Source organism: Macaca thibetana, chromosome 7, assembly GCF_024542745.1.
Source record: "Macaca thibetana thibetana isolate TM-01 chromosome 7, ASM2454274v1, whole genome shotgun sequence".
NCBI lineage: Eukaryota > Metazoa > Chordata > Mammalia > Primates > Cercopithecidae > Macaca > Macaca thibetana.
The window spans coordinates 76577846-76592649 of record NC_065584.1 but is presented as its reverse complement, the minus strand read 5'-3'; the positions used below and the strand labels follow the sequence as shown (position 1 = coordinate 76592649).

At 43.3% G+C, this 14804-nt stretch overlaps 1 protein-coding gene across 6 annotated transcripts in view; it reads right to left on the bottom strand.

Moving 5' to 3' along the window:
* Nucleotides 1-14070, bottom strand: part of HECTD1 (HECT domain E3 ubiquitin protein ligase 1) — a 112684-nt gene extending 98614 nt beyond the window's left edge. For 4 of the 6 annotated variants that reach the window (XM_050797828.1, XM_050797824.1, XM_050797827.1 and 1 more), the window contains exons 1-2: nucleotides 13657-14064; nucleotides 12083-12243 (exon numbers count right to left, since the gene is read on the bottom strand). In XM_050797828.1, coding sequence (XP_050653785.1) covers nucleotides 12083-12222 — 140 coding nt within the window. In that variant the 5' untranslated portion in view covers nucleotides 12223-12243; nucleotides 13657-14064. Of the gene's footprint in view, nucleotides 1-12082; nucleotides 12244-13280 lie in introns of all 6 variants that reach the window. The other 2 variants (XM_050797822.1, XM_050797823.1) reach the window with 2 other exon arrangements.
* Between the last annotated feature and the right edge of the window lie 734 nt (nucleotides 14071-14804).

Genomic DNA, 14804 nt, shown 5'->3' with positions numbered 1-14804 from the left:
AAAAAAAAAAAGAACTATGCAAAGCACACTTACAAAGTATTCTAAAACACAATATCACACCTATACATAAAAATGATAAAAATCTATCTCTGATAAATTTTCCTTGTATTTTTGCTGTTAAAACTATTAAAGTGGTTTTTAACATTTTTTTGTTTTGTTTTTGAGACAGGGTCTCACTCTGCAGCCCAGGCTGCAGTGCAGTGGTGCGATTTCGGCTCACCCCAACCTCTGCCTCCCAGGGTCAAGCGATGCTCCTGCCTCAGACTCCCAAGTAGCTGAGATTACAGGTGCATGCCACCAGAGCTCTGCTAATTTTTGTATTTTTAGTAGAGACGGCGTTTCACCATATTGGCCAGACTGGTCTCGAACTCCCAACCTCAGGCGATCCACCCGCCCCGGCCTCCCATAGTGCTGGGATTACAGGTGTGAGCCACCAGTGGTGCCTGGCCTCTACATTTTTTTTTTTTTTTATAAATTTATTTATTATTATTATACTTTAAGTTGTAGGGTACATGTGCATAACGTGCAGGTTTGTTACATATGTATACTTGTGCCTTGTTGGTGTGCTGCACCCATCAACTCGTCATTTACATCAGGTATAACTCCCAATGCAATCCCTCCCCCCCCCCCCCCCCCCCCCCCCTCCTCCCCCCCTCCCCATGATAGGCCCCGGTGTGTGATGTTCCCCTTCCTGAGTCCAAGTGATCTCATTGTTCAGTTCCCACCTATAAGTGAGAACATGCGGTGTTTGGTTTTCTGTTCTTGTGATAGTTTGCTAAGAATGATGGTTTCCAGCTGCATCCATGTCCCTACAAAGGACACAAACTCATCCTTTTTTATGGCTGCATAGTATTCCATGGTGTATATGTGCCACATTTTCTTAATCCAATCTGTCACTGATGGACATTTGGGTTGATTCCAAGTCTTTGCTATTGTGAATAGTGCCGCAATAAACATACGTGTGCATGTGTCTTTATAGCAGCATAATTTATAATCCTTTGGGTATATACCCAGTAATGGGATGGCTGGGTCATATGGTACATCTAGTTCTAGATCCTTGAGGAATCGCCATACTGTTTTCCATAATGGTTGAACTATTTACAATCCCACCAACAGTGTAAAAGTGTTCCTATTTCTCCACATCCTCTCCAGCACCTGTTGTTTCCTGACTTTTTAAAGATCGCCATTCTAACTGGTGTGAGATGGTATCTCATTGTGGTTTTGATTTGCATTTCTCTGATGGCCAGTGATGATAAGCATTTTTTCATGTGTCTGTTGGCTATATGAATGTCTTCTTTTGAGAAATGTCTGTTCATATCCTTTGCCATGTCTAAAACACCAAAAGCAACAGCAGCAAAAGCCAAAATTGACAAATGGGATCTAATTAAACTAAAGAGCTTCTGCACAGCAAAAGAAACTACCATCAGAGTGAACAGGCAACCTACAGAATGGGAGAAAATTTTTGCAATCTACTCATCTGACAAAGGGCTAATATCCAGAACCTACAAAGAACTCAAACAAATTTACAAGAAAAAAACAAACAACCCCATCAAAAAGTGGGCAAAGGCCTCTACATTTTTTTAGCTGACAGAAACTTTGGTAATCATCACAAAAGTTCCCTGAATTTAATCACCTATGGACCCCTGGAGTACCAGGTTAGAAACCCTCACAGACAATGTTTCTCATTCCAGCACTTCTCTCTGCTGTCCACTGAAAAGAAGCACATACACAGTTGCTGTCTGTTTACAGAAATTCATTTAATTTTTTTTCTTTTTTTTGAGACAGAGTCTCACTCTGTCTCCCAGGCTAGAATGCAGTAGTGCAATCTGGGCTCAACACAACATCCACCTCCCAGGTTCAAGCGATTCTCGTGCCTCAGCTTCCCGAGAAGCTGGAATTACAGGAATGTGCCACCACGCCCTGCTAATTTTTCTATTTTTAGTAGGGACGGGATTTTGCCATGTTGGCCAGGCTGGACTTGAACTTCTGAGTTTAAGTCATCTCCTGCCTCAGCCTCCCAAAGTGCTGGGATTACAAGCATGAGCCACCGTGTTTGGTTCATTTATTTAACTCTTGAGGATTATACGTATTTAATATATCAATGAACATTCCTTCTCCAGAGAAGGGTCAGGGCTGATCAACAAAAGTAATTCACTTCCCTATTACTCTGTCACTGGGTAGAAGAAGAAAACAGGTCAATATAGAAAAGGCAGGTACAGGTCAGGCATAGTGGCTCACACCTGTAATCCCAGCACTTTCAGAGGCCAAGGCAGGCGGATCACGAGGTCAGGAGTTTGAGACTAGCCTGGCCTATATGGTGAAACCCTGTGTCTACTAAAAAATACAAAAATTAGCTGGGTGTGGTGACACACGCCTGTAATCTCAGCTACTCAGAAGGCAGAGGCAGAAGAATTGCTTGAACCCGGGAGGTAGAGGTTGCAGTGAGCCGAGATCACACCACTGCACTCCAGCTTAGACGACAGAGCGTGACTCCATCTCAAAAAAAAAAAAAAAAAAAAAAAGGCAGGTACATTTATCATAGAAAGTAAGGAAAGTACTTACTGATACTGTTACTATTTCTGCTACAAAAAAAGAATACAATACTCTTCCACCTGCACACTAACAACCAGTTTCTCAACTCCACAAACACCTTCCAGGGCATTTTAGGCATTAGGTGGAAAACAGGTCCAATATAAGGAATTTCTTCAATTCACTCCTTCACCATCTGGATATTAGCTATTTGTGTGCCAGGCACCATGCTCAGCAATGGGAAAACAAAGATGAGCTCGTAGTCCAGTGAAGAACTCAAAATATAGTAAAGTGGTAGTAGTGTATACATGTGAGAATATGCAGGAGGGGTCTTTGAAGACATTTAAATTTAACCCAGTAGGTAAAGAACCCAACAGATTCTGTAAAAGGCAGTAGTACAGGCAAACCAATTTTTAAGAGTATAACTCAGGACCACGCACTGTGGCTCACACCTGTAATCCCGGCATTCCGGGAGGCCAAGGCGAGCAGATCACCTGAGGTCAGGAGTTCAAGACCAGTCTGGCCATCATGGTGAAATCCAGTCTCTACAAAAAATACAAAAATAAGCCTGGCTTGCTGGCACACACCTGTAGTCTCAGTTACTTGGGGGACTGAGCCACAAGAATCACTTGAACCCAGGAGCAGAGGTTTAAGTGAGCCGAAATCACATCACTGCACTCCAGCCAGGATAACAGAGCAAGACTCCAGCTCAAAAAAAAAAAAAAAAAAAAAAGACTATAACTCTGGTTATAGTTAGCTTTGATGAAAGGATGTCTGTTACGAAGCTACTAGCACTATCTGAGCATATTCACTTTTCCATACCAATCCCAGATACTACCACTCTTTTTAATCTCATACTTCAAGAAGAAAATAATCATCAGATGCAAATCCCTTCAATTTTATTTACTTATTCAAGACAGGGTCTCACTCTGTAGCCCAGGCTTAGTGCAGCGGCACAATCCCAGGCTCACTGCAGCCTCCACCTCCGAGGCTCAAGCGATCCTTCCCACCTCAGCCTCCTGAGTAGCTGTGACTACGGGTGCAACCATAACCAACTAATGCAACCATACCCAACTAATTTTTTATTATTTTTAGAGACAGGGTCTCACTATGTTGTTCAGGCTGGTCTCAAAATCCAGGATTCAAGCTATCCTCCCACCTCTGCCTCCCCAAGTGCTGAAATTATAGGCATGAGCCACCACCCCCAGCCCTTCAACTTTTTTTTTTAAGAGACAGAGTCTTACTCTGTCACCCAGGCTGGAGTGCAGTGTTGTGATCTCAGATCACTGCAACCTCCACCTTCTGGGCTCAAATTATTCTCATACCTCAGCCTCCTGAGAAGCAGGGGTGTGCCACCACACCTGGCTAATTTTTTGTATTTTTTGTATTTTTAGTAGAGATGGGGTTTCGCCATGTTGGCCAGGCTGGTCTCGAACTCTTGACCTCAAAACTGATCCACCCGCCCTGGCCTCCCAAAGTGCTGGGATTACAGAAAGGCATGAGCCACCACGCCCAGCCCCAGCGCTTCAACTTTTTACCATCAAACCCAAAACATGGGCATCTAACGCCTCCATCTTCTCTGTTATAACGGTAGTATACAACTTCTTTCTTAGTAGACTGGCCTAAAACCAATCTCTCCACCAGTAGATCAGGGTTTTGCTACTCAAAGTGGGATTTTCTGACCAACAGCTTCTGCATAATCTAGGACCATACTAGAAATTTAGAGTATCAAGCTTCATACAAGACCAACTGAATCAGAATATGCAGCTTAACATGATCCCAGGTGATTCTCATTATGCACATTAAAATTTAAGAAGCACTGCTTCTATACAAAAGCCAATTCTCTCCCAGTTTTTCAGAATCCTTACCCTGGGGATTATTCACTCGCTCTCTTAGCTCTTTGACCTTTAAGAGAAAAAAAACTCACACTCCTTTTCCAATTCAATTCTTCAAAAAAGTTTTCAAATGTCCTCAATTTCATTTCCCACTCACTCCTCAACCCATTTAAATCTGCCCCTTACCACTACTCCACTCAGCTCTCATTAAGATCAATGACCTTGAGAATGTTGCTAAATCTAAAGGACATCTTTTCATCTTAACCCTACTTGACCTCTCACTAGTATTCAAAACAATTGCCCTTTCTCTTCTTGAATCATTTTCTTTCCTGTGTTACACGTGCACTAATGATGCAAAAGCAATGGTGGATAAAACTGCATGTGCTTTAACATTAATCAAGGCACTAGCACTAAGCTGTACTACTAGTTAACTGTATTCTTCACTGCCAAGCACTAGTATTAAGAAAAAAGCCAATTTCACCAAAGAATAAACTACATGATGCAACAAAAGTATTAAATCTACTAAATCTCAACCCTTGAAGATGTATCTTTTCAATATTCTACTTAAAGGAAATGGGAATTAATTATAAAGCACTGAATACTGAAGAATCATGGCAAAGTACATAACTTGAGAACTGAACTAGCCACTTTTTTCTTGCAACACCATTTTTACTTGAAGGACTATGAGACAAACTGATTATTCAGACTTAGATATCTGGCAAACATTTTCTCAAAATTTAATCACGTATGCCTTTCATTTCAAGGACAACAACAGTATTTGATGCCAATCATAACACTCAACTTAACAAGTAAAAATGACAATTTTGGAAAACTTGTATTTCATACCATGAGCTTGCCAGCTTCTGAATATTTAAAAACTTGTCTGATGAGAGTGGTAGTCATATTAACAAATACGACTTTTTGGCACTGTGGAATGAGATATGTCCACATTTGGAAAATATATGTAACTCAGTGGACTGATATTTTCCACATGACCAATGCATGATTTTTGCAAAAGTAAATATGGGTAAAATAGTCACTCAAAGTATAAGACAGACCATCAGATTTTAATGTAATGGAGTATAAGTTCACTGACATGATATCAGAATCCACATTACTATAACTAATATAACTGTATAACTAATCCTGGCAGGGTGCAGTGGCTCATGCCTGTAATCCAGCACTTTGGGAGGCCAAGGCAGGTGCATCACTTGAGGTCAGGAGTTCGAGGCCAGCCTGTCCAACATAAAATACTAAAAATAAAAAAATTATCCCGGTGTGGTTGTGTGTGCCTGTAGTCCCAGTTACTCAGGAGGCTAAGGTGGGAGAACTGCTTGAATCTAGGAAGTGGAGGTTGCAGTGAGCCAAAATTGTACCACTACACTCCAGCCTGAGTGCGAAACCCTGTCTCGCAGGAAAAAAAAAAAAACAGAATCCACATTATAACTAATCCTTAAGAAACTATCACTTGTTGAATTTTGATATGTTATTAAAGAAGCATATCCATGATTATGTTAAAAAAATATAATATTCTTCCCTTCCCCAAATACATCTGTGGATGATTTTTTCATATATTTCAATCAAAACAATATAATGCAACAAACTGAATGCAGAAGCAGACATGAGAATCCAGCTATCTTCCATTAAGGCAGACTTTAAGGGGACTTGCAAAAATGTAAATTAATGCCACTATCCTCCCAAAATATTTTCTTTCAAAAAAGTTATTTTTCAAAAAAAAAATTTTAACGCATAAGGGGTTTATTATTATAATAATAATTTTTTTGGGGGATGGAGTCTGGCTCTGTCGCCCAGGTCATAGTGCAGTGGCGCAACCTCGGCTCAGTGCAAGCTCCGCCTCCTGGGTTCTGACCTGAGGTCAGGAGTTCAAAATCAGCCTGGCCAACATGGTGAAACCCCGTCTCTACTAAAAATACAAAAATTAGCTGGACGCGGTGGTGCGCACCTGTAATCCCAGCTACTAGGGAAGCTGATGCTGGAGAATCACTTGAACCCAGGAGGCAGAGGTTGCAGTGAGCCAAGATCGTGCCACTGCACTCTGGCCTGGGTGACAGAGCAAAACTCCATCTCAAAAAAAAAAAAAAAAAAAAAAAAAAAAAAAAAAAAAAACTTCCTAGTTTCATTCTGAATATGGCAAATAGCAGTAAGCATATTAACATAAACAAAAGTTCTTTGGGATCCACAATAATTTTTAAGAGCTTAAGGAAGTCCTGAGACCATAGAGTTTAAGTATCACTGCCCTAGACCTCAATCACATCCCATAGCCACAATTAACCTCTACAGGCGCTTGACTCTAACATTTTTCTCTAATCCAGGCTTCACCTCCAATTTCCAGAGTCCTTTATACAACTGCTTCCTTAATATCTCCCGAGTTGTCCCAAAAGTACCGCATACTCAACATATCCAAATCCAAACTCATGACCTCAATACCTCAAAACATGGTCCTCTTCCAGTGTTCTCTCTCAGTGAGAGGCATCATCATCCATTGTAACCTCAGTCATCCATGACACTTCCTTCTCACTCTCTCATATTTAATCATTTGACAAGTCCTGATTATCTTGCCTTCTAAATCTCTCTCAAATCTATTCAACTTTCTACTTTTACCACAAAACCCTCTGTCTCTCTGGATCACAGCCTCCGATCAAGTCTACAAGCATTTGTTTGTTTTGTCCCCACTTCCTATCTCTCCTTACTCATCCTTCCTAGCTCTAGGAAAAACCACTTCCCCTTTCTTGGCAAGGCACGGTGGCTCGTGCCTGTAATCCCAGCACTTTGGAAGGCCAAGGCGGGAGGATCACTTAAGCTCAGGAGTTCTAGATCAGCCTGGGGAACCTAGTAAGACCTTGTCTCCATCTAATTTTTTAAAAAAAGAAAAAATGATCATGCCTGTAATCCCAGCACTTTGGGAGGCCAAAGCAGGCAGATCACTTGAGGTCAGGAGTTCAAGACCAGCCTAGCCAACATGGTGAAACCCCGTCTCTACTAAAAATACAAAAAGTAGCCGGGCATGGTGGCATGTGCCTATAATTCCAGTTACTGGGGAGGCTGAGGTAGGATAATCACTTGAACCTGGCGGGGTGGAGGTTGCAGTGAGTTCAGATCGTGCCTTACACTCCAACCTGGGTGAGACAGCAAGACTCCTATCTCGAAAAAAAAAAAAAGAAAAACCACTTCCCCAAAGACCACTCTGCCCATCCCCACCTCTCCAGGTCTTGTCCCTGCTTCATGCTGTCATAGTACCCTGAGCTTTTCCTTCATGACACTTAACACAGTTTGTAACCACAATTTTTTCCCACAATTATGTCTTCCCTATTAGACTATTAGGCACCATAAGGGCAGAGCCTGTATTTGCTTTGGTCATCATACCTTTCCAAGACCTGACATAAAGTAGACAATTTAAAGGTTAAAAAACTTGTTTCTGTACAGGTATTTTTTTACCTTTTAGTGTAAACATACCAAAAAAGATTTTTTTACCACTGTGTTCAACAGCTTTGGAATCCAGACTCAAAATGTTCCTTGGATATCTCTTGAAGGATACACTAGAAAATGATTAACGGTGGTTTCCGCTGGGAAGAGGAACCAAGTAACCAGGAGACAGGAAAGGGAAGACAACAGACTTTTTACTGTATATGCTTTTGTGCCCTCAAAATTAAGTGACATCATTATTTTTTAAATAGAGCCTTCTGGTACCTAAAGGCATCTTCTGAGATGTTCAATTTCCAGAGGACATAACTTTCAAATTATATTAAGATTTAGTAGCAAGATCTATAAATGTCCATGATACACATTTATAACATTAATACATACAATGATCACCTATTTTGATGTGAATACAAAAGTACTCATTAGCTAACAACTCATATTACTTTTTTTTTTTGGAGGCAGGGTCTCACTCTGTCGCTGAGGCTGGAGTGCAATGGTACAATCTTGGTTCACTGCAACCTCCATCTCCCAGGTTCAAGAGATTCTCCTGCCTCAGCCTCACAAGTAGCTGGGATTACAGGCACATGCCACAATGCCCAGTTAATTTTTGTATTTTTAGTAGAGATGGGTGTCGCCATGTTGGCCAGGCTGGTCTCGAACTCCTGACCTCAAGTGATCTGCCTACCTCAGCCTCCCAAAGTGCTGGGATTACAGGTGTGAGCCACCACACCTAGCCATATTACATTTTAGAGCTCAATCATACAAGTAAAAGCAAAAACCAATCTTGAACATGTTTTACTTTCTGGAGCATTACCTTGATAAGTTCAGGCATTAATAAGAAGCACTGACACATCACAGAAAAAGTTATATTCCTTTAACTTCAAAAAGACACTGTCAAAATGGGTACAAACAGTGGAGGGCCGGCTGGGCACAGTGGCTCACGCCTGTAATTCCAGCACTTTGGGAGGCTGAGGCAGGCGGATCACGAGGTCAGGAGATTCAGACCATCCTGGCCAACATGGTGAAACCTCGTCTCTACTAAAAATACAAAAATTAGCCGGGGCATGGTGGCGCATGCTTGTAGTCTCAGCTACTCAGGAGGCTGAAGTAGGAGAGTCACTTGAACGTGGGAGGCGGAGGTTGAGTGAGCCGAGATCGCGCCACTGCACTCCAGCCTGAGTGACAGAGTGAGACTCTGTCTCAAAAAAAAAAAAAAAAAAAAAGTGGAGAGCCATGTACAATACTAAGTTAAAGAAAAAAGAAATCCTTGACTATTATCCCTTTTATTTTCAGAAAAATCCTGCAAGGATGAGGAAACAGACTCCAAAGGCTATCATACAACTATTCACTGGAAAAGGCAGGTATCTGAACCCAAGTCTATCCCATTGCAGAGGCCATTGTTTCTACCACACCACCTGCCTTTCTTGACTAAACAGACGTGTAACTATCAAGACAAGCTAACTAGGTAAACATATTATCATGACATACAGGCATGTTTTGCTTTATTAGAACTAAATCCTATTTGCTACTACTTTATGAAATCAAGGTAGTATGAAAGATTTTTACCAATATCCAAAATATGCACATCATCTTGCTTTTTTTGCCTGCCTTGAGTTGTTTAAAAGAATTTTAAAAGACCTTCCCAAAACAATCACTTTATTCATGGAATAAAGTGCTAAAATAAAATTAAAAATTAGATATTTATTAATGATGGTATCAGTGGGTAGCCCACTTTTTTACTCAAAACACTTAACATACATTCTCTCCTTTAATCCTCCCAAGCCCACTGGAAAAAAGACTACTGGCTGGGCACGGTGTCTCACAACTGTAATCCCAGCACTTTGGGAGGCTGAGGCAGGCGGATCACGAGGTCAAGAGATGGAGACTATCCTGGCCAACATGGTGAAATCCCATCTCTACTAAAAATACAAAAATTAGCCAGGTGTGGTGGTGCGCATCTGTAGTCCCAGCCACTCGGGAGGCTGAAGCAGGAGAATCACTTGAACCTGGGAGGCGGAGGTTGCAGTGAGCCAAGACTGCACCACTGCACTCCAGCCTGGGCGACAGAGCAAGACTCCGTATGAGACTCCATTTTACAGGGGAAGAAAGTAAGACTCTCAGGGGCTAATGAACACAGCAGACTAAGAATCTGAACCCAAGTCTCTGAGGCCACAGCCCATTCTTTCCATCTCCCTATGCCTGCCTCACTAGTTTCAAGAAGGAACCAGGACAAAAGAATATCTGGCTATATAATGAAGAAAGCAAACTAATGTTTAAAAACAAAACAATCACAATATTAAATCAAATGTCTAGTGTTTGGAGGTTACTGGTATGGTACACCAAACATGGCTAACCCCTTCAACTTGAAATACTCTTGTACCTTCACATAGTAAATCACATCTGACTTAACTTCAGGTTCGTTTCCTTAAAATTACATTATAAAGCCAGGTATGGTGTCACAGCCTGTAGTCCCAGCTAGTGAAGAGGACGAGGCAGGAGAATCACTTGAACCCAGGAGTTCGAGGCCAGCCTGGGCAACATAGTGAGGCCCCAGTTTCTTAAAAAAAAAAAAAAAAAAAAAAAATTACATCATACTATATGTGAATAAAGCCTAGAAGGGAAAATGGAAAAAATAACAGTTGTTATGTTAGGACGGAAGGATTTTACAGAGATAAATTTTACATTTTAAAAATTTCCTTTAAACTGTTTTAACATGGCAACACTTTTTTAAATGTCATAACAAATACCTCTACTACATATTAGTACTAAACAGAAGCTACGAAATGACAACTGACTTGACTGACAAGTATAAGTTTTAAAATACCAAAAGTAACTTCCAGGTTACCCCTAATGAAATCTATGAACACAATTTTTAATCTTGAGAGTCAGGATGAGGAAAACAATTTTAAAAAAATAAATTTTTAAAAAATCTACTTTACTATAAATCCTGCTAAAACAAGTGTCAACTAACGGCTAAGTTATTCTTACATACTCAAAACTCTGCCAATGACAAAAACCGGTGGAAATAAATGGACCACTAACTAACTGTAATTTGGAAATTTTATTAATAAGGATTTTTATCTTAGTACTGTTTTAACAAGAGTTACAACTGAAAGTTACTCAATAATCAAAAATGAAGGTACTTTAAAAATTTTGCCAATTGAGTAATATAGACTTTATTCCCACCTGAAACACATTAAGATAATTATATCAAATTTTAGGTCAACATCTCAAACATTTTCTTTTTTTTTTTTGAGACGGAGTCTCGCTCTGTCGCCCAGGCTGGGGTGCAGTGGCCAGATCTCAGCTCACTGCAAGCTCCGCCTTCCGGGTTCCCGCCATTCTCCTGCCTCAGCCTCCTGAGTAGCTGGGACTACAGGCGCCCGCCACCTCGCCCGGCTAGTTTTTTGTACTTTTTAGTAGAGACGGGGTTTCACCGAAACATTTTCTACTAATTACCTTAAAATGGCATTAAAATGAATAAAGAAACATCAGAGTTTTCAATTACTTATGATTGGAGTTCAAAACTGTAAATACAAATATAAAATAAACAGTAAAAATTAAACACATGTTCAACACTCAGAAGAATGGTTATTCTGACTGGACAAGTTATGACTTATATAAGAGGAAAAAAATGGCTTTAAGGCCTATCTAGTATGAATTATCTTTTATATTTTCGCATAAATACTAAGTTATAACCTCTCAATAAAATTGTTTAAACTCCCCAAACTTCAAAATATTTCTACTACTCCAAATTTTCTACTCTTCCGATATATGCTTAAGATCCAATTTATATCGTCCCAAACTGAAATTTACAAACCAATGATGTGCTTTAACAAAAGTATTGTCATATGATAACATCAATGAAGAAATGGGCAGTTCAAAACATATGTTTATTATCATCTCTTATTCCAAAAGTCAATTTCATGGTACAGAAATACATACCTTTAAGAATATAAATATTTGTATTTTCCCCAGTTCATGACATATTTTGAAAATGAATCAACCAAGCTATGGGTTAAAATTAGTATTCCTACTAATCCCCATTCATTCAACAAATATGTATTTGTGTCATCGTAATTATCAGTCCTAGAGTTACTTCACCTACCAATTTTTATTTCTTGGAAAAGTGTAAATACAAAACTCTTCAGGAATTTTTTTAAAGATACGTGTTAAAATTCACTAGAGAAATTTCTACACAAACTGAAGTCAGCGAATGGTTGAAAACAGATGTCACTACAGTAACCCAAAGGAAGATGATGAAGGAATGTACTTACGTTTCAAAACAACGATCCACGTTGTCAGACATCAAAAGCAGCATGCATAGCTGTTCAAGGGCTATTAGTTGCATGTCCCTTTCATCTCCCTGTCCCATCTGTAGCCATTCCAGCAATGTATCTGGGTCCACATCTGCCATGGTTTTTTAAAAGCCTCTTTGCTTAAATTTGAAAAGTAAAGGGGAAAAAGTCCTTTAAATGTCCAGGACTGATCAGCTTGGGCTTAAATTTTTCCTTTACATCTGCTAGAACCAAATTTTCATAGTGTCCTCCTAGCAATTAAAAAAGACTGCTAAGTACATTTGGACATAAGAGTGCTTAATGCAGTTTTTCAACTTTCCTCATCCGCCAGGTTTAACGTACAGATATCACACCAAATGAAAACCGGTTTCGCAGAGTATATAAGCTGATTAGGTTGCTGCTTAACTAGAAACCAGAGCTGTCTGTGTCAAAGACAGTCAAGCTTCAGATCCCACTACTGCTATCACTAAAGTCTATGCCAAAAAGCAAAGAACACCTAACTAAAGGTTCTGTTTTTTCCGGCAAACTTCATCCCCCTCCTTCTCCACCCAAAACTGATCTTCAGATAAGGGTTAGATTCAGTATTTTGAGGAAACTCTAAACACCTTGATCCAATCCCCCTTCAAATTGTTTCTCCTTCAAAATTACCACCAACTTCACAAATTCTGCTGACTTCTCAATTTACTTCTATTTTAAAGATGTCCAAATACAAACGACAATTATATATAAGATTTATCTATGAATAAATAGTTGGTTAGGAATTTTGGCAGTCGTGACAACTATTCTTAAAAGTTAAAAAAAAAAAAAGAAAAAAAGAAAGACTAAAAGTAAATGCAACGGACTAGCAGGTTACGGATCCGAATATAGGCCAACCTAGAGCCCTCTTTCCCATCTTCACAAGATAGGGCAGTTGGTTAAAAAAACAAAAAACCGAGAAGCAGCCCTAACAGGCAAGTCATTACAAAAACGCCCCGTAAGCGCCCTGACTGGAGGACAGCTCTGGGTCCTACGTAACGCAGCCGCAGGTGTGGGAAGCCGGCGGCGAGGCGCGGTAGGCACCCAACGGCGGCGACCAGCGGGGTTGACCCCACACCCGGGGCCCGGCTGAGCCGGGAGCTGAGAGGCGCTGGTCCCCGCGCTCCGATTTCCCAGCACCAAACCCCACTAAGTTAACTACCTGTGTCTAGGAGGAGGGGAAGTTCTGGGGAAGCAGCAGCAAGCCTTCGTGCCCGAGAGGAGGCCGCCGGGCCAGGCAGGGCGCCGGGTCTCCCGGGAGCTGCGCCCGGAACTCGAAGGCCTGGCAGCGAACCCTTCTCAAGGGCAAAAGGAGCCGGCCTGGGGCTCTGGCGCGGGCAAGCCGGGCCCCGCCGCCGGCAGGGCCCCGGGAGGGGAACAAAGGGGCCAGCGGGGAAGTCGGCAGCAGCCTGGCCGACCTCACTTGGCGCCGGGGTCTCGCTTTCCGCCAGTCGCCGGGCGTCCGGGATCCTGGCCCCCACGCAGGGCCCTTCCGACGGTCCGAGGCGCTCCCGCCTCCCCTTCCCGCAGGCTCTTACTCGGGCTTGTCGTTCCAAACCGCTCGGATCCAGCTCCCAGCAGGCCGCGGGCAGAGCCAGGCCCGGCCGCGGCCCTAGAGTTCCCAAGAAGCCGCAGGCCGCGCAGGTCGAACCGGGCAGGCGGCACAGGAAAAGCCGCGCCTCGTCCCTCCCCTTCCTCCGCGGGGACCTGGTGACAGGGAAGCGAGAGGTTCTCCCGTGCGGCAGCAGCCAGCGCACGTCCCGTTCCCAGCACGCGGCTCCTCAGGCCCTGCAGCTCAGAGGCCCGCGCGGTGCTGCGGGCGGCGGCGGCGGCGGCGAGGGGGAGAGGCCCCGTCCATCGCGAACCGGGAGGGGGAGGGGAGGAGGGTCGAGCGAGAGCCAGGCGGGGAAGCTGCCGAGGGCAGCCGAGCCCTGCGGAGGCGGAGCAAATCCGCTCCCCCGGCGGCGACCCCGCCGGCGGCCACCTGGGGCGCTGCGGAGACGGCCGACCGCCGCACAGGGGCGCCAACTGGGGACGCCGCGTCGCCGCCGCGTCGCCGCCCCTGCCCCGGCGCTCTTGTCCCCGCCGCCTCGGGCTGAGTCGTACGTTTATGCCGCGACTTTTCTATGGTGCGCCCTGGCGCCCTTCTCACTTCCCTGTCAGTCCGAGCGCGCTCGTGCACGCACGTCCAGCTTGCTTGGCGCGGTGGCTAACACTTTGCGCACTACTGCGGAGGGCGTCGCACCACACAGCGCAGCAAAGCTGCGGCCCAACCTGTCCCAGCTGAGCCTTCTGCCCAGGCCACCCGCACTCCGCCAAGATCTTCCCTCCTCGCGCACGGAAGTGCGTCGCGTAAGGAAGGCGCCTCCCCCAGCTCCTGGGAGGCCAACCGCCCGGCGATTCACCCCAAAGAAAACCCTTCAGAGCAACCCTGGGAAAGAGATGCTGCCGAGGATTATCAACGTTGTACAGATGAGACACTGAGGCTTCAGGAAAGCGCAGATGCAGGCCTAGCGCCGTGCCCGGTCGGCAGCAGCACTGAGAGTGCACTTTTGACTACGTTTCTTGTGGCTTGTGGTCACAAGTATGTCTGTGGTTATTCTTTTCAAACTTTATTTCACACACGCATTAAGAATAAAAGATGAATGGTTATAGGACGTACTTGGAGCCCGGAGACGTCCTACTG